Source organism: Camelus ferus, chromosome 16, assembly GCF_009834535.1.
Source record: "Camelus ferus isolate YT-003-E chromosome 16, BCGSAC_Cfer_1.0, whole genome shotgun sequence".
NCBI lineage: Eukaryota > Metazoa > Chordata > Mammalia > Artiodactyla > Camelidae > Camelus > Camelus ferus.
In genome coordinates this window covers 41,517,230-41,536,572 of record NC_045711.1, presented here as the reverse complement: position 1 = coordinate 41,536,572, position 19,343 = coordinate 41,517,230, and the positions used below count along the sequence as shown (strand labels likewise).

Genomic DNA, 19,343 nt, shown 5'->3' with positions numbered 1-19,343 from the left:
ACAGAAATCAGCCTAAAAGCCCAAACTGGCTCCAGACAACCACCAGTGCAGGGAGACCACGTGCAATTAATAAGCACAGCAGCTACATTTACTGAGTGCTAGCTGTGTACCAGGCTCTAGCTAAGCATGCCACGTGCAGCATCGCATTGAACCCTCAGAACTAAACTGGGGGACAGCTGTTATTTTTATTTCCTTCATACAAATGGGAAAAGTGAGGCTTAGTGAGATTAAGTAACTTTCCCAAAGTCACATGGCTGTTAGCCCATCTCCTAACAATAGAACATCTCTTCTTCTGGGTTGTGGTGGCCATATATGTGTCAGAGAGACACCCCAGTTCAGTGCTTTCAGCCACAGAAAATGCCAAGGAGAAGACCTCAGCACTTTCCAACTCTTTTCATTCCCTGGCACACATAAAAAAGTGACAATATAAGGGCACACTGGGATAACAGATTGAGGTTAACTTCAGGTACAGGTGACAAGCCTAGGGGACTCCAGTGGGGAAACTCAGTCAAACTATATGTAATCCAAAGTCACTTCATTTCCCCAGCTGCCTCTGAGACTTCTAAGAGGGGATTAAAATTTAAAATTTTAAATATAACTTAATGGAGATAGGTTATATCTCAGTGCCTTTGGAAGACCAGCCTTCAATCTCTAGAAAGGGCCCAACCTGGGAGACGTGTGTTCTTGAGACGTGACCTTGAACAAATGTCTTAGCCTCTCTGGGCTTGTCTCTCTCTGAAGAAAGGTGAGAACAGGCCCACAGAATTATAAGCTGAGCATAGTGGGTAGAGGAGGCATCAGGATTGGCCCTCCTGCCTAGTAGAAAAATTCAACCTTGGACACCACTGGAGGAAGAAGATAATTGCTCCTTTCAACAGAAATTAATCAAGAAAGGGAGAATTTTCTAGTGGTACCTTCCAGATGCACTGGGATTTATTTGGTTTTCTCCTGACATTTGATTTCTTTTTCTTTTTAGCAGTTTTATTGAGATATAATTCACAAACCTATCAATTTATCCATGTAAAGTATACAATTCAATGGTTTTTAAAATATTCACCATGTTGTACAACTATCACCACACTCTAATTTTAAAATACTTTCATCACTCCAAAAAGAACCCCTGTACCAGTCTGCAGTCACTCTCAATTCCTCCCCACACACGCCCCTCCCAGCCCCTGGGCTAACCTACTTTATGCCACCATAGACTTGCCTATTGTGGATATTTCATATAAATGGACTCATACAATGTATCTGTGTCTTTTTCACTTGGCATAGTGTTTGCAAGGTTCATCTACCTTGCAGGATGTATCAATACTTCACTCCTTTTATTACTGAATTATGTTCTGTTGAATAACTATATATTTTATTTATATAACATTTTATATTATTTATTACTTTATATATCTATTTATATTACATTTATTTATCCATTCATCAGTTGATAGACATTCAGTTTTTTTTTTTTTGCTATTATGAATAAAGCCATGAACATTTGTGTGCATGTGTTGTGTGAATATATGCCATTTCCCTTGGGTACACACATAGAATTGCTGAATTATAAGGTAACTCAATGTTTAATATTTTGAGAAACTTCCAGACTGTTTTCCAAAGTGGCGGCACTATTTTACACTCTCGCCCGCAGTGTCTGAAGGTTCCAAGCATTCAAGAGGTATTTTCTGACACAGCCTAGTATACAACGGAAAGACATAGGGGCCTGGACTAGAGATAACATGAAGTCAGTATTGTGGCAAAAAAGCAGAAAAGGATGAGAATGTTCATTTATCTACATGCCTGAGGGCTGGAGGCTGAGGCTGGACTGGACAATTCTTATCACTCCAATTTGAGAATTTTTAAGATTCATGGTAATAGGAAAGCAAAAATGACAGAAAAACATGTTTTCAAATGAAAATATTTCTCAGCCAGACTTGTTACAAACAAATGTTATGTGTGTGTGTGTGTGTGTGTGTGTGTGTGTCTGTGTAAATGTCAGCTAAATGTTCATAAATAGGAAAATTTAGGAAACATGATTTTTTAAATTTGATTTTAAAACTTCTAGATTCCTGTGGGTAATCATGGGTACCCAAAATAAAATGTTTATACACATTTCCAGAAACCACAAAGATCAATGAGAACAAATCAAACCACCCATAACACAACCTCAACAGTACTCTAGATGGAATTTTTGATACATAAGGGGTGCTCAATGTTTGCTGAATTAAAGGATAAATTAATGAATGACAAAACAAAAGAGCAAATGAAGTAATGATGATTAACATGCTAGATCCACAATAATTCTGGCACCTAGCCTTATGAGCCAAAATCAATAGAAAAATGTAATTGGGATTCAGATTAAGGCCCTAAATGTAGATACCCCACCAGCACCTGGCACAATGCCTTGCACGTAGCAGGAACTTCACAGACATTTGCTGCATGACTTGAAGTCACAGTCCTTGCCTCTGGAACTCACTATCTGGTGGAGCAGATGGACCTTTAATCCCATAAATGCCATCCAGTCTGAGAAGTACAGGGCTCTCTCTGGGTAGCAGTGGATTACAAAGGAGGCGCATGCCCATGAGCAGGCATTTGGACAGTTTCATTCAGTATCAGGTTTCTTCAAACCAACAGAATATCTCTATATCCACCTCCTAACGGCTATCAGCTGTTGTCAATACCATAGGGACACAGCATCTCTGGAGTCAGTGAATCCTTTCCCACCAACATCTGGGGAGGTACTTCATTCTCTTTCAGCTTTGAGCAAAAAATGAACAAGAGGAGCTTCATTAGACCTCTGAAACTGACTGGTAACCTTGAGGTTGGCTGTGCCCGAGAGCCCCTGTGCCACTCAATTTCAGCCACTGGCCCAAAGCAGGCTCCTCTGATCACCAATCTCACCTGCTCCCATTCTCAAACTGATATGGGTTTTCCTGCCTCCACTGCTGACCTGCCTCCTGCCCTGTCCACAATGTTCTCTGACACCATTACCTTGCAAATGGATCCTCACTCTCCCAGAACCCCAACCTGTTCATGCCATGTGGATTTGCCCTGCTTCTCCTCCTATCTGAAATGCTCTTCTTGACTCACTCACCTGAAAAGACAAAATTTTCTCCATTAAGACTGAGCAGAGGCTTTACTTCTTCTGTGAAGCTGTTCTTTGCTTCCCCTAGCATCACGTCTTCTAAGATTTTTTTTCACGTTAACTGCCAAATGCAAACCAATCGGACGACACTGGCTCTTTAAAAAATGAATGCAATCTTAGGCCAAATTTAAAAAGCAGGTTATCAAGAAGGGAGGTAAAAATCCTCTTTGTATTCTGCTTTCTTCAGATTACATCGAGAGACAGTGATTTTCAAGTGTGGGCCATGGACTCCTGGGAATCCCTGAAACCATTTCAGGGGATTCTCAAAGTCAAAACTACTTTCTTAATAATACTAAGACTTCATTTGAGCATCAGTGATAAGAAGAGACACACACATGTACACACACACACCAGCGCTTAGGTAAGAAATAATCACCACGTCTCCCAGCCTCCTCCACTATTAGAAAGCAATAAAATAACTCCAACAAAAGAGACACATCAGTGTGCCTGGGATTACCATTGTCCCATTAGATGCACCACCTGGGCAGCAGGCACAGCTGGCCCAGAAGATTCTGCAATGACCGGTGCATGGTCCCTCCACTCAAGGGATTCACTCTTGGGTGAGGGAGACAATTACATAAAGAGATCATTACAGAACTATCTCTTTGGTCCACACTGTCTCAACCACACTGAACAGCATGAGCAAGTGGTGCTGTTTTGAGCCTTTGCTTAAAATGTCCCTCCACTCCCGCCCCACCCCCAAGCTAGCAAAGAAAGCCCACCCATGTCCCCCTTCTGTGACAGCAGGTTTCCCACTGCAGCAGATCCAAACTGGAAGAGGGGAGATACTTCAACCTTAATTCAAGTTCTGAAATTTTATTTTTACCTAAGACTGGTCATTTCAGTTAATGAATTGAGACTCTGAAGAATGATCCTTCCCAGGCAGCTTTCCATCTGCCAGCCTCTAGGCCTCAACAGCTAGTGTGGCAGCACACGGTAGGGAAACACAAGAGCTTTCACAAACTGATGTATTTACTTCATTATTAGCTGATCAGTTGAGTGCACACAGACGTGTCTGAGTCACTTTAAGTCACATGACTGCGAGGATACAAACGCACGCTAGCTCATCCTCTGGCTGGGAGTCCTTGGGGGTCACTCACATCCCAACGTGGCTTCTCTCCGTGTCTTCTGGCTGCTCCGCCCACTCCAGCCAGTCATCCCGACATTCCCTGCTGCTCTCCCTCCTCCCTTCCTCCTCCTTTCCTCTCTCCCTTCACTCTTCCCACCTCCATCCTCTTTCCCTGTTGCTCTCCTTGCTCTCCTAAATCTGTAGTGTTTGGCAGATTTAGACAGACCTGTCTTAGCAGCTTTGTGACCCTGAAAAGGGGCTCAGCCTCTCTGAGCTCCTGTCTCCCCATCTGGCTCCCCAGGCTGAGTTTGGGTGAAGCACTTGGGTACTTTAGGGCTCATGACTCTTTGCCACAACCCAATGAGGCAGGTACAGTCATCACTCCCCTAGAGAGACAGGGAAACTCAGGCTGAAGGAGGTGAGGAAAGTCATCCAGAGCAACTTGCGTGGAATTGGGATGCGACCCAGGTCTGCTTTCTCCACCGATTTCGGACTCATATGACTGCTGTTCCTCCTGCCTTTCCTTCCAAGATGGAGGCAAAGTAGGGAAGAGCCGGTCAAAACAGACTGCAAGTTCGTGGCAGCCTGAAAGCGCTGGCGTTTCTCGCAGCTGCTCTGGTGTTCTTCCTTGTTTCACACAGGCTGCGTTCCACTGGCTCTGGGACACTGTACACTCAGTGAAGGCAAGGACCAGGGCTTCTGCTGCTCTGGGCAGGAAGGCGTGGTGTCAGCAAGAGCAGCTGCTGGGTAGACTGCTGGGCTCGGTGAAACTGTGAGGGCTCAGGGTGACAAGCAGGGACAGGACAAGCCCACAATGAACTAAGACGTGGATGGCACTAGAGAGATGTGCAGAGCATGGCGGCAATGGCAGAGGACGGCTTCCTCCGACAGACATTTACCAGCACCCCTGCATACCATGTCCCGCGTCAGGCTCTTCAATTTTATCTTATTTAATACTCACGAAGAAGGAAACTGGGCTTGAAGCCAACACCCTTGAAAAGCTGCTAAGCTGGGATTCAAACCCAGCTCTGTCTGGTTCTAAAACCCATGCTCTGTCCTCTGTACAGGCTGCCATCTGAGGGGACGCCAGCTCCAGGTCTCAAAGAATGATGTCCAGAGTAAATGAATCACTTTTAGAGCAAAGTGAGAACACACTCTCCCCAAACTTCCCATCATAATGGCTAGAAAAGCAAACATAAAGGATGCTGGGGACACAAGAAGACGAGAGAAGAACCGTCTGAGCAGATGTCAGCTTCTCCTACCCCTGATTTCCTGCTCCCAGCCAACGAGGCCAGTGGGTATCCCCAGACTGCTGCTGCTGTTAGCGCCAGGCAAAGCGAGGGCTCTCCACGGCCGTGTCTCCAAGGCAGCGTCACTCTTTAGGCCCTGGAGTCTCAGTTTTGTTTTCTATACTGCAAGACAGACAGATCATTAGGAGTGGGTGAGGGAAGTCAGCGGGGAAGGGAGGACCTGGGAAGTTCTGGGAACTGTGGTCACTAGACCTCAGTTGCCTCCTGCAAGGGCTTCTTGGAGGTGGTGGGACCCAGTCAGCAGGCACCAGATGGTCAAATCTCTGGTTGGTGCCAATGGAAGAGGAAGCTGATGGGGTTGGGGAGAGAGAATAACAAAGACACCGGGAACATTAAAACTAAAAATTGTGATGTGTCTAGGCTTCCTTTAAGCTGAGTCTTGCTCAGAGGGAAAAAAAAAATCTCAGGTTAGAAGACGACCCTCAGAAGCCATCTAGTCTGATCACTGAGTTTAAACAAGGAATCCCAGGGAAATTCTGGGAACGCGGCGCGGAGGCCTCTGTAGCACTGATTGTTCTCAGCTATGGGGCAGGGGCGACCCCTGGTGGCCACGGGGATTACAGCCATCAACCCCCAACTCGGACGTGGAAGCCGGAGCCAAGCACTTACTTTGTTCAGGATCCAGTCGGCATCTTCAATGGCTCGTTTAATAATCTGCTGGATCCTCTCAGGGTTGTCCTCATCTGAATGAACTCGGAAACTCTAGAGGTTTAAGCATAAAATGACTAAGCAAAACGAATCACAGGACCAGCAGCTTCAGGGCACTAGTCACTGCAGGCACTGTATACTCAGCATCGCTCTCACCCCTCCACAGTCGTGATGACACCACCCGGATATGAGGGAGCAGAGGCTCAGAAACTCGAACCTGCTGCTGAACCTTGGGGCTATTTAGCACCAACAGCTGAACCCTGGGCTATTTGACTACACAGCCTGTACTCCTACCAGCAGGGCAGCTGTAAAAAGGAAGACCAGCCCCAAGTTACCCCTAGAACAACCTGGGCCCAAAAGTTATCAGGTATCAGGGGCCTAAGGGAACCTTCCAACTCTGTTTCATCTGCTCTTCCCAGGAAGCTGCTTGCACCAGGGTGAGAGCTCTGCAAGGCTTCCCAACAGGAAAGACTAGGGTTTCTTGGACTCTGGCTGGAAAGCCACGCAGGGAAGGGAGGAGCAGCAGAGAGAGTGGCTTTGGAAAATCCAGGCAGGCCCAGTGCAGAGCAGCGCAGGGCTACTGTTTGCTCTGACCAGACGTTCACCTTGAAAAGTAATGTGAGATTCAGGTGCACAGGTGTGGCACTCAAGGCCCTTCCAAAGAACTGGTTAATTCCTCTGACCTGTCACTCTCAACCCGACGCGTCCTCCTACTCAGCTCCAGGAGCACTTCAAATGCTCAGCTCCAGGCAGTCCTCCCTGACTCCCTCAGACAGCTAACCGCTCCCTTCTCCATGTAGCCTTCTGTCGCTACCTCTATTTTTTATACTTTCCACATTACATTTGTATTAACTTTAGTTTTTAACTTTTTTTTTGAAATAATTTCTAATCCACAGAAAAGCTGCAAGAGTAATACAAAAGAATTCCCTTCCAGAATCACCAGTTAACATCTTGCCACATTTGCTTTACCTTTCTCTCTTTATATGGGCTCATATACAATTTTTGGAAGCATTTAAAAGTTGCAGATTTCATGCCCTTAAGCCCTGACACTTCAGTGTGTACAAACAAGGGCATTCTCCTACATAACCACAGTAATCAAATCCAGAAAATTTAACACTGATGTAAGACTGCCATTTAATCTACAGCCTGTATTCCATTTCATGAATTTCCCTAATAATGTCCCTTATGATCATTGTTTATTCTGGTCCAGGATCCTCTGGGATCACTCCTTATATTTAGTTGTCACATCTCTTTAGCCCCCTTTAAGCCAAAGCAGCTGTCTGCCTTTCTTTGTGTTTCATGTCGTTGACAAGTTTGATGAGTACAGGCCAGTTACAGGGCAGACAGTCACTCAGTTTGGGTTTACCTGATGTTTTCTCGTGATTAAATTCGAGTTGTGCATTATTGGCAGGAATGCCTGTCAAAATGATGTTATGTCTCACACTCTATCTGAATTGCTGTATTTAAGTCCTGGTATGGAGCTGGTGTGCTGGATGACAAATCCTGTTTTCTGAACAGAAACCAGAGAGAGGAGCTGGGCTGGCCAGCACTGCTTTCCAGTGGCTCTTACCAAGCTGCCACCCCGCTACCCCCAACCTGAAAGACCATCCCTGCCCGCTGCCCTGGCCTCCAACTCTGTGCCAAGCCCCTTATTACAGGAATCCCTCCCACCCCAAGACCACTACCCGTTCCCACCTGCCGGACAGCATGCTTGTAATGCTCCTGAATGCCCTTGGTTGGCAGCTGCCGGCAACAGCGTAGCAGGTATCGGTAGAGCTGCAGTGGCCTCTGGACCAGCTCGGCCCCTGGCAGTGGGGCCATCGACAAGACTTCTATCCCTGGAAAACACAGCGCATCACTTCTAGGCATCAAGCCAATCTTCAGCCCTGGCCCCCAGTTTCCAGTGCTCTGGGAAGCAGACATATTTGATACAGTGCAGAGGCCAGGTCCCCTAATGCCACAGCCCACAGAACCCTGAGCTCAGGCTGGGCATTCAGTCCTGCAGAAGTCTCAGCCTGAGCAGGCCTGCAAGGACCAAAGGTGAGAGGCATAGCCTCATCCTGTCGTCTTCTTTCTGGAGACCGACTTCAGGTGGCGGGTAAGGAGGTTCATGACAGGCAGAGTAGGGGAGGTAGACAGGAAGACCCTGTGTCGCAATCACTGAGAAACCAGGCAACTTGAGGCAACAGAGGGGAGAATGCCCAGAGGTCTGAGCCTCGCTACCCAAAGTGTGGTCCTGGACCAGTAGCACTGACATCACCCAAGAGCTAATTAGAAACACAGAGTCTCACCCCAGACCTACTAGACAGAATCTGCAATTGAACAAGATGTCCCACAGGCTCCTGCCTGGACCTCTACCACTGCATCTTGCCTGGTGTCCCTGCCTGAAGCCTGTCACTCCCCAGTTGCCTCCACACTGATGCCCGATTGAGCTCTGGAACCAGTTTGCTGGGCTCACCCATAGTCAGACCCAAGGAACTTCCCCCAGAACCCCACAAACTGGCAAGGGCACCTCTTGCACCTCTGTACACACAGGATCCTTAGCATGAAGCTCCCTTCCCCATGTAAGGAACTTGTGTTCATCCTTCCAGGTCCAGCTCTGTGTCACTTCCTCTGGGAAGCCCTCCATGACTGTCCCTGGAGGGGCTGAAGTACCCTGTTTCTGGAGCTGTTACAGTGCTTCCCACACTGCTGGGGATTCATCTGCTGCCAGGCCTGCAGAGCCTGGCCCAGGCCCCAGCGCTTTGTGCCCTGTTTGTTGAACTGGCCTGAATGGAATCTGTTATCTCCTCTGCACAGACTTCTCCCTGAAAGAGAAGCTCACTATGTTCCAAATGGAGGAGCTAAATGACCAAGATTAAGTGATGGGTCTTAGTTTTAAAATAACACGAAAACAAGACAGACAACCCCCTCCCTCTGAAAAAAGAGAACCAGAATACTAAATCTCAGTACTAAATATTAATTTACCTTAAACTAAGAAAGGAAACTTCTTAAGGAGCTAGTTTCAGAGGCTCCTTCATTCCATTTCCAGCATATTATCTTCCTGGCAACAATAAATGTCTGTCTCCACAGCTGTATTTGCCAACTGCTCCTGGTACTTCTAGACTTGATGCTCTGAGGACTTACCCCTCTCAGGGAAGCCATCCTGCCTCCTCTTCAAGCTTGAGACTGACACCACACAACAGATTGCAGAGCTGAGACCCTGAGTGAAACCAGGTCTGAAGAAGTCAGTTGAACCCAAAAACCATGCACCTGAAGGCAGTCCCATCCTGTATTTGGGTTTGTTGCCTTGTCACTTTCAACCAAGAGGATCTTGACAGATGGACAGATCTGCCCTCTCAGATTCCACTTCCCCATGAGCTTCAGTGGTTCCAGCTCGAAGGAAGAGTGCAAACAGGGCAAGGCTCTTCAAAAGGTCCTCCTGCCATGAATATCAACCTGCCAGTCTGACAAGCCACACAAAAAACAGAGGGGAACCGCATACTATGTGGACAAAGGCTTTCAAGGGCCACCACAGAGGACATACCACCGAAGTCCCCAACCTGATGGGCAGACTCCACTGGCAGGCTTCCCCAAACTATATAAAGCGCTCATCAAATATTGTAAAATGCTAGTCGTGTAACAGATGGTTACCATCTGCAGTCTTCAAAATTAACACTTGGAAAGAACACAACTTTGTTACATTACTTAAAAACCCAAGCAATACTTAGAAACCAACCCAGCAAGTATGGGCGGGAGATTATTTTCAGCTCAATTATAATACTTAGTCATTCTCAGTAATATCTAGCTGAGAATGCTTGTGTAGGTCCACTCAGAAGAGTTAAACTGAAGATGTTTTAATTTAATTTAAAGCATGGGTTTGCTATTATTTAAGGGGCAACGAACCTCACAGCATCACTGCTAAAACTGTAGTCAAACCCTATGGTCCTGGGAACACTTATTTCACATATCCTGCTCTTTGGACGTGACCTTACCCTCTCCACCTGGGCTCCCTGCCTCTGTAAAGACACCTCTGTCTTCCCAGGCAACCAAACCAAAGTGTTTACAGAGACAACCCAGACTCTTCCTTCTCCTCAATCCCCATGCCACTGGTCTCTAAGTCCTATCATATTCTACCTGGATGCCCCCCTCAAATCTGTCCCCTTCCCCATTTCCACAGCACATCCTTGGTTCAGACTTTTATTACAGCTCAGATGGATACCTGCAACAGTTCCTGGCAGGTCTCCCTGTCTGCCAATCTATTCTCCATTCAACAGCCAGAGTGAATCTTTCCAAAACATAAATCTCAGCAGGTCTCATTCCTGCCTAAAACCCCTGATATCCACCCTATCCCCATCATTCATGACAACTTTTCCAAAAAGGTGGCACAAATATGAAATTATTTTAAGCAGTACATGGACCAACATCTTTTTATTGTCATGATTTTATATTTATTTTCATGTGTAATGAGAAAACAAAATTCTGTTATCTCATAGGTATTATGACTTAAAACAGTTTAAAACGAATGGGAATAAAAGTGATTTTTAAAAATGTATAAGCAAGTAAGAATGCAGTTGAAATGTGGATATGACAAGAATCATGAAAGTGGTACTGAAGTTTGGAAAAGCGCTGGTCTACAGAATAATATCCATTCTGCTTTCTGGGGCCTCCAAGGCCCCTTCTTGATCTGGCCCCTCCCCTCCACCATTCATCACATCACCCATCACTCGCTGCTGAGTCCAGGCAAACTGAGCTCTGAGTGGCCCACTCCATGACAGCCTATGTCACATTCGCCTTTATGGTCTCAGCACACAGAATGCTTGGCATATAACAGATGTATTAAGGGTCTCCAGAGAGACAGAACCAATAGGATGGATGAGTGGGTTGGTAGGCAGGTAAATAAATAGGTAGGTAGGTAGGTAGGTAGGTAGATAGGTAGATAGATAAATAGATTTATAAGGAATTGGCTCACACAATGAATGAGGCTGGAAAGTTCAAAATCTGCAGAGCTGATATCCCAGTTTGAGTCTGAAGGCCAGCAGCTGCTGCAAAACCAGAGAGAGCCAATGCCCCAGTATGGAGGCCATGTCAGGCCGGAGAATTCTATCTTACTAGGGGAAGGTCAGTCTATTCTTCTAGTCTGGCTTTCAAGTGCTTGGATGAGGCCCACTCAACTGAGGGAGAGCTATCAGCTCCACTCAGTCTCCTGATTTAATTGTTAATCTCATCCAAAAACACTTCCACAGACACAACTCAAATGTTTGGCCAAATATCTGGGTACCCTGCAACCCAGTCAGGTTGACCCATACACTTAACCATCAGATATTCAACATCCATGTGTTCAATGAATCCCCCTGTTTCTGCCTATAATACTCCTATCTGCTTCCTACAGATCACCTGATCCTTCAACACTCAACTCTGAGGTCTGGCACCTCCTCCTGGCAGCCCTCACTGACCAGGACTCCTGCCACCATCTTGCCACATTGAGAGGCCTGTGGATACCTCCAACAGCCCACCTTGCATTCCCCAGGCTTCATCATCTCTTGCCAGGATTACTGCAAGGGTATTTACCTGCCCTCAGCCCCCTTCCCACCACCCTCCACGTGGCAGTCACAATGTTTTATCTAACTCCCAACTAAAAACTTCCCACAGCTGGATGTGACATGATATTGTGAATTACTATTATTAATTTCTTAGATATAATAACAATGTTGTGAGTATATGGAAGGAAGTCCTGATTCTTGGGAGATCCAAGTGGACACATTTAGAGGTGATGTGTCATCAGTCTGTAACTTGCTTTCAGATGGTTCAGCAAAAACACAGAGGGGGAGGTTATAGCTCAGTGATAGAGTATGTGCTTACCACGCACGAGGTCATAGGTACAATCCCCAGTACCTCTATCAAAATAAATAAATAAATAAACCTAATTATCACTCCCCCAAAATAAAACACAGAAATAGAGAAGATAGAGCAAGAAAGAGAAAGCAAATGTGGCAAAATGCTAAGACTGCATTTAGATGGCAGGTATAAGGTTGAACACTGTGATGTTATTTCAACTTCTATTTTGAAAATGTTCATAACAAAAAGTTATTTTAGAAAAACCCTTCCACCTCCTTCCGTTACCTAGTGAAGTCTTAAGCTCTTTAGGCTGATGCCAATTCCTTATGCATTCCTACCTGCCCAGATGCATTCTTCCTCACTCCTCCACCTGCCAGACACACTGACAAACCACCTATATAGTTCCTTTAATGATAAAAACAATCACCATCATCAACATTTCCAGTTACTACCACAACGGCCTTGCTGAGTACTTCTCCTGTGATGGGCACTATTCTAAACAATGCACATGAATTAACTAATTTTAATCTTCGCAGCAACTCTACAAGAGGGTACCACTATGCTCACCTTTTACAGATAAAGAAATGGAGGTCAAAAGAAGGGAGGAGAGTTGTCCAGGGTCACACTGCTGTGAGTCCAGAAGCCAGGCTTTCCACGTAGGAAGTCTGGCTCTAGAGCCCGCAGTGGGTGCTGTCTGGAATACTAGCCCCAGCCGTTAAACGGACTTCTCATCCTGTACTGAATTTTTGTGTTTCTTAACAGCCTCCCCTGCCCCCACATTTCTTTTTAGGGGATGACTTCTTCCCACTGAGTTTGGCCTTTTGAGACTGCCAGCAGTGGCTCCATCTCTCCTGGCTGCAAGGAGAGCATTAGACCTCAGCTCGGCCAACAGACTCTTCCCCACCTCTGGAAATGGGTTCTTGAACGGTGTTACAGGGAAGCAGAAAATGAGTTCATGCACCGCTGTGTAGTGCGTGCTGATCAGCCTCTTCCTGCTGTGGACTGTCCCTGAAGGGCCTGCCACCTGGCCTTCCAGAAATGTCCTGCCCAGTTCTCCAGCCCTCTCCCTTGATTCTGTGAGCTCCTAACACTCTTTCAATACATTGCTTTTTGGTTAATTCCTCCCCTTCCCCCTCTCACCCTCACACAGAACTAAACTCTCTCCCTTACCTGTCTGCCCACAGCCCATTGTGCCTGCAGAAATCACCTCATGCTCGGGTGTTTGCCTGTCCAGGTCCCCACCCAGACCAAACTCCCCTGAGGGCAAGGGATTGTCAGGTCCTCTGTCTCTGTTTCCTTGATGCCGAGCACAGCATGGAGCACAACGTGGACTCCTCCACAAATGCTTGCTGACTGAATAACCTCAAAATCCAACCAATCCCCAAATTTGAGAAAAAATTTGAGCCCAGCTTTCTCCCTGCCTTCAGGCAGGCCCTGGAGACAGTCCCGTCCCCTGCCCACTACACAGTGATGACCACTGCCCTCTGCACGGTCCTCCCTGCCTCGGCGCCCCCGCCATCACCTCTGGCAGAGACACTGTCCCTCTCCCGTTCCACTACTCCAGGCCTTTTCCAGGCTCTCAGCCTCCCTCCATATCACCTGCGGGAACTCCCCACAGGCCACAGATGCCTCCCACCTCACTCAGTCCCGAGAGGCCATCAGATCAGCATATCCTCAACGCCCCTCCACCACAAAATCCATCCTGGCCTGAGAACTGACCGATGCACTAAGCATGCTGCATTTTTACAACCTTCTGACAAAAGGCATTATATCCCCATTTTGAAGATGTGGAAACTGAGGCTGAAAAGTGGGTGGACGTACCCACGAATAGACAGCTAGGGAGTGCTGGAGCTGGACTGTGGACTCGGGCTCCAACTCCAGTGCTCCAGCCCTCCTGAGTTCTTGAAGGAAAGGGGGCCTCTCCTTTTCCAAGGATCTGTTAGGCTCTCAGCACCTCCCTCCTGGATTCACCCAACACCCTTCCGAAATGTTGCCTCTTCAATCCCTCCCTCAGCCCAAGTGAGCCTCTAAAAACCAAAATCTCATCTGTGAGCCCCTTGCTTGATGTCCTTTAATGCCCACAGAACAAACTCTAGGGTCATTAGTATGTGTGCTTGGTGGTGGGGGGTGGGTGAAGACTTTCGCCAATCAACCATGCATCTCTATCGCATCTGCAACCAAATCCCCACGCACTCTACACTCTGTCTCCTCTGTCACTCCCATGGTGCCTGGCACACAGTCGTCACTCAATAGAGGGGTGTCAGGTTGAATCCTGCCTCTCCCCAACAACTTTCCTGTCACTGAGTACTGACTGAGTCAAACAATGAAACACATGGCCCTAGTCATGGCAAGGCCAATATAGGATTACATAAGAGAGCACACGTGCCTGGTTCACAGTCCCCCTGGAACAGTAGCAAAAGGAAAAACAGTATGTTATGATGCCCTTGTAATGCTTCTATCCAAAACAGGGACAGCCTGTTAAAGGAACCTCTGGTGCAAACTGAGATCAGGAGAGGTTTGTGGATTTCATTGTTCAGTAGCTCTCTATACATGAGAGAGAGGAAAAAATACATCTTTTTTCCTTCCCCTTTCAAAGCAAGCTAAAGATCAGGTGACTTTTATTTAACTTCTTCCTGAATCAGAACTGAGTTCTGGTGACTCATCCTGCAGCCTTTAATGAATTAGTTATAATAAAAACACCTGAAGTAGCAGGCTCTCAGGAGATGTTAACTGAATGAATAGAAGAAACAGTCCAAAGTAGGCCGTCTTTCAAAACCAGGATGCCAAAGTGCTGAAGGCGGCCTTCTCCCATCCCGCGTCAAAGAATCTCTTCTCATTGGCAGGGAGTCACCCACCTTTTCTCCCTCAACGTGCTCCCTCCTGGCAGGGTGCTAAAAGTCCTTTCGGTTCTGAGCTAAGATCTGCCCTATAAAATGCTACTCGCTGGTCTGAACTCTGCCCTTTGGGACTAAAGTCTCCCTAACCTACTGCCAAGTCGGGTCTGTAATTATTCAAAGACAACCATCCCAACACCTCCCCCCTCCGCCACCCCCAGCCCTGGTCATTTCTCCTCCGAGATAACCATCCTATGACTGCCTCATCTCCCAGTGTGTCTCCATCTCACCCACCCTCCTCTCTCTGGACACCCACACACCTTCATTATCAATCTCACTCTTACACGTACTGTCCAGGGGGAAACCAGTCTGCTTGTGTTCTGACCGGCCCCGTGGGCGCTGGAGCTCAGGCGGCAATGTCACCTCCTTTACCTGGGAATCCAAGGAATGGAGCACAGAGTGCATTCTCTGCTCTGGCCCTCCCCGTGGCTCTGGCATTTGGCTTAAAGGAAACTTTTTCTCCATGAACTATTCTTAAGTGTGTTTCCCCAGCTTGTATGTTATTAATTCAGTCCAGAGTCACAATCTGCCACAATCTCTGGGGTCTATAATCCAACTCAATTTAGCACAACAAAAGCACAGAAATAATCACATGCCAGGGACAAATGAGGTACAGAGAAAGAGTAACCTCAGCAAGCTGTGACAGTCCCCCATGCAATGGCATTCAGAGCATCTAGCCCAGCTGTGATTCCGGACTCAGGGCCAGGACCACAGAGATGAATGGCCTAACACATTACCTGGCTCTCCTACCTGGAGTCTCTGCAGAGCTGCCGGCATGTCTTACTACCTGCCATCCAGGGAGTGATGAATGTGTGCCAGAGAGGAGTTGAGAGCATTACATGTGTTAACTCACATATCCTGACAACAATCTTAGGGAGGGGGTGTCATTAGCCCCATTTTATAGACGAGGAAACTGAAGCTCTGAGAGGTTAAGTAACTTGCCAGAGGCCACACGGCTAGTACGTGGTCAGGTGAGGAATCAAATCTAGGTCTGTTTTAGTCCAAAGCCCATGCCCTTACCTGCTTCTAAAATCACCTATGTCCATACCTGGGCCACTCACAAATCCTACCCAGATCGGGGTTAAGGACCCCACCGAGAACTCGCCCCAGGGCTCATCAGGACCAGGTTCAAGCGAAAGCACTTGACTATTGCTACTATCCAGTATTTGTTTTTCAACTTTCTCCATAAAACCTTGCTCCATGATTTTCAGAAACCCAAGGACCTCATCCATAGATTCCCTCTCCACACAGATGAAAAAATAGGTCACCAGGCTAATGTCAATTACACAAACAACAAAAAGGGGCAACTAGGGAAATGTTAAAAAAGCTCTTAGGAAATCAAACGAGAATGTGGCAGGATAAAGGAAAAGAGTTAAAATAAAGCCACAAAGGGAACTTCCTGGGAGCCAAGGGGTATCGCCTCACAGATGCTGAGAAACAAACCTTCGGCCCCCTTTAATTCCATTGTCTCTTTCCCTAACCTGTACTCTGACATAGGGCACCTAAAAATAAACGACGAAAAGTCATACATTTAAAATAAAAAACAGTAAGAAAAGAATGGAACTACAGAAAATAACCAGAAATTATGCCCTATTGAGCACTGACACAAGCTAAATTAAGCCTGCACAGGCCATTGTTTAAATATACAATTATTCTGCTGGATGGGGAAAGTCAAAACACAGGAACAGAGTGGTTCTGCTCCCTCCAACTCCGGGGCTCCGTCCATGGTGCACACATTCTCCTAAGCTAGAGGTGGGGTGGCGATCCTCGCTCCTCCAGTCCCTCTCCCGCAAGGTCAAGGCTCTCAAGACCCACCCCTACCCCCAGGCTTCACACCTCTGAGGACACTACCTCGGTTCCCAGCTTTGTAACAACACCTCGCTTGGACTCTCCAAACACCTCCTAATCAATCTCTGCTGCCAGTCCTACCCCCACAGTGCCACCCAAGGACACTTCCTAAAAAACACACCTTGTCACCCTTATTCTCCAAAACCTCTGTGCAACGTTCTTTACTCTCAGCTCTCGGAAATCTGGTTCCAACTTCCCTCATCAAACTCATGTCCTCTGGACTACTGCTCCCTCCTCTGTAAACTGGACAACATAAAATGAAGTTCATGGAGGGTGTTGGGGTACAGTTTACACAAGCTAACATAAGCACAGTTTCCAGCACAGGGACCGACATGTACCCGCTGCTTGGACGTCTTACCCTTTCCGTCTTCCTGGCGACCTGTGCTCCTTGCTGTCAGCTTCTGGAGGACAGACTCTAGTCACAGTTAACAGTGACTGCTCAGTAAATGTGTGTCAATTGATTCCCATTCACCGAGAGAGGAACTAAAGCCAGGAGGAAGGGGGCTGTCCTGAAGTCACAAAGCCAGCAGGTGGCAGAGCCAGGTCTCAAACTCAAGTCCTTGAGCTCTGAATCTTCAGCTCTTTCAACCACACCTGCTGTCTCAAAGGCACCCTGAGCATTTACCAGTTTGAAGTGAACCTGGTGAACTATTCCAGCCACAGCAAACCAGAAAAATCTTCCAAAGGCGAACGGGCTGGTCTCAGAGCAGAGCACTCAGCAACCTGAACTGAATTCTATGATATTAGACCGTTTTGTGCCAATGGCCTCCCCTCTCCCCCTACAGGCCACAACACACTCTATTTGAGGGGAAAAGAAAGGAACTAGTGTTTTCTACCACGTGTCAAATACTGCGCTGGGTACTTCATAGGAGCTACTTATTCAACAACCCTGTTACTCCTACTTTACAGAGGAAGAAAACTGAGGCTCAAGGTTACACAGAACTCAGTAAGAGCCAAAGTTGAGTTTCTCCCTTCCTAACTCAAGGGCTTTCTACACACATCCAGGGCTTGTCTCTGAGGACCCTGGAACTGCAAACTCCTGGACCCTTTTCCTCCATTGCTCCCTCTCCCTGTGGTCTCTCTTCGCAGCACCCAAGGATCCAAATCTCACTGAGTAGGCCTTCTCTGGTCACACTATAGTCCCTTCTATTTTTCTTCACAGCATTCTTCACCTCAGCATATACTTAATATTTCTGTTTGTATTCATTCCCCCACTGGATTGAAAGCTCCAGAAGAGCAGGGGGTTTATTTTGTTCCTGCCTGTATCCCGAGTACAGCACAGTGTCTCACACACAGACGGCACATGTGTGTGTGCTGAAATGGTCACTGAGCACCAGGGTGCTAGGCGCTGGAGTTACAGAAACAATCAAGACAACCCCTGATCTCCACGAAACTTACACGTTAATAGGAGATAATAATAAAAGCCAACTGTCGAATTATAACTAAATACTACAAAGTAGAATTCAGGTCCCTGAGAGATTGATTCATGGGGTCCCTCACCCAAGTCAAGGGTCAAAGAAGGTTTCTGGAAAAGGGGACAATAAATCTGAGGTCTGAAGGACCGGTAGAGTTTGGCTGGGTGGAGATGGAGGTGGAAGGGGTGGTCAAAGCAGAAGGCAGCCTGCACCCTATGCATATATGAAAAGACACTGAACTTTTGCACTTTAAGTGGGTGAATTGTATGCTGTGTAAAAACAAACAAGAGATTAGTCCTAAGGGCTCAGGGGTTTCGGCCACCTAGTGACTTGATCTATTAACGCAGATAGGGAAATCAAAACGTGAAGGTGACTCCGGGTAAGCGCGCTCCGCGCGCGCCGCGGGCAGACGGGCTGTGGCGGGGCCAAGTCTGCTTTTTAGAAAGGGCAAACTGAGGCCGACCGCGAAGGTGTGCGCCCGACAAGGACGTATTTCACCGGCGGGCCCGGCGGCCGGCTTCGCACAGGCGCCTGCAGACGCCTGGACTGCCGGTGGCCCCCCATCCCTCCCCGCGTCCTGGGGCCTCCTCAGCCCCGAGCCGCCCCCGCCAGGCCTGCGACGTGTCCGGGAGCCGCGCTCCGGGGAACACGGTTCTCCAGGAGCACGAGAGAGGCGGGGAGGGAAGGGGAGCGGCGCGGGTCTTCCACAGGCCGCGTCAGGCCGAGGGCGCCGGAGGCCTCCCATCCCCAGCCCGTCCCCGCCTCTCGGGTGCCTCCGTCCCCCATGAGCCCGCCCCCGCCATCCGCCGGCGCCGCGCTGCTCACCCGCCTCCACTGAGGTACTTCAACCGCGGCTACGGCGGACGCGGCGGCCACGAGTGCGCCTGCGCTCCCTGACCAGTCAAGCACCGCCCCCGCCTGGCGACTGTGAGCCGCGCGCCCTCTGCTGGCCGCGCGCGGAACTCGGGGTCTGTTTAGGCGGGAACCCCTTCCCTGATCTGAGCCCACCCGATTGAAAAAGAAAGCTGTCCTACTAACACTGTTCTTTGCCTTAAACACTCACTCTTCCTTTTGGCTTTTGCTGCCTCGGAGACAAGCCCTGAAGGCAGGCTCTCCCCATTTCCCTGAGTATGGATTGCTGCTTAAATATGAGGGGTGTTCAAGATCGGTGAAAAGCCTTGCGGAAGGACTTTTGCTAAACTTCCT

General features: G+C 47.8%; 1 protein-coding gene across 2 annotated transcripts; it reads right to left on the bottom strand.

The window, feature by feature from the left end:
• Window positions 1-1,453: 1,453 nt before the first annotated feature.
• LYRM9 (LYR motif containing 9) lies at window positions 1,454-19,074 on the bottom strand. 2 transcript variants are annotated; one of them, XM_032457650.1, is made up of 4 exons: window positions 18,963-19,074; window positions 7,859-8,001; window positions 6,125-6,217; window positions 1,454-5,617 (listed from the first exon to the last, which is right to left on the bottom strand). In XM_032457650.1, exons 2-4 carry the CDS (start codon window positions 7,982-7,984, stop codon window positions 5,600-5,602), a joined length of 237 nt encoding a protein of 78 aa, XP_032313541.1. In that variant the 5' UTR covers window positions 7,985-8,001; window positions 18,963-19,074; the 3' UTR covers window positions 1,454-5,599. The 2 variants fall into 2 exon arrangements, with proteins under 2 accessions (XP_032313541.1, XP_032313543.1); XM_032457652.1 differs by lacking the exon at window positions 18,963-19,074 and adding an exon at window positions 9,290-9,307.
• Window positions 19,075-19,343: the final 269 nt, after the last annotated feature.

Coding starts and splice junctions, on each gene's coding strand:
- LYRM9 (XM_032457650.1), bottom strand. CDS start 7,984: ATGGCCCCACTGCCAGGGGCCGAGCTGGTCCAGAGGCCACTGCAGCTC. Junction 6,218..7,858: donor ACAAGCATGCTGTCCGGCAG/GTGGGAACGGGT, acceptor TTAAACCTCTAG/AGTTTCCGAGTTCATTCAGA.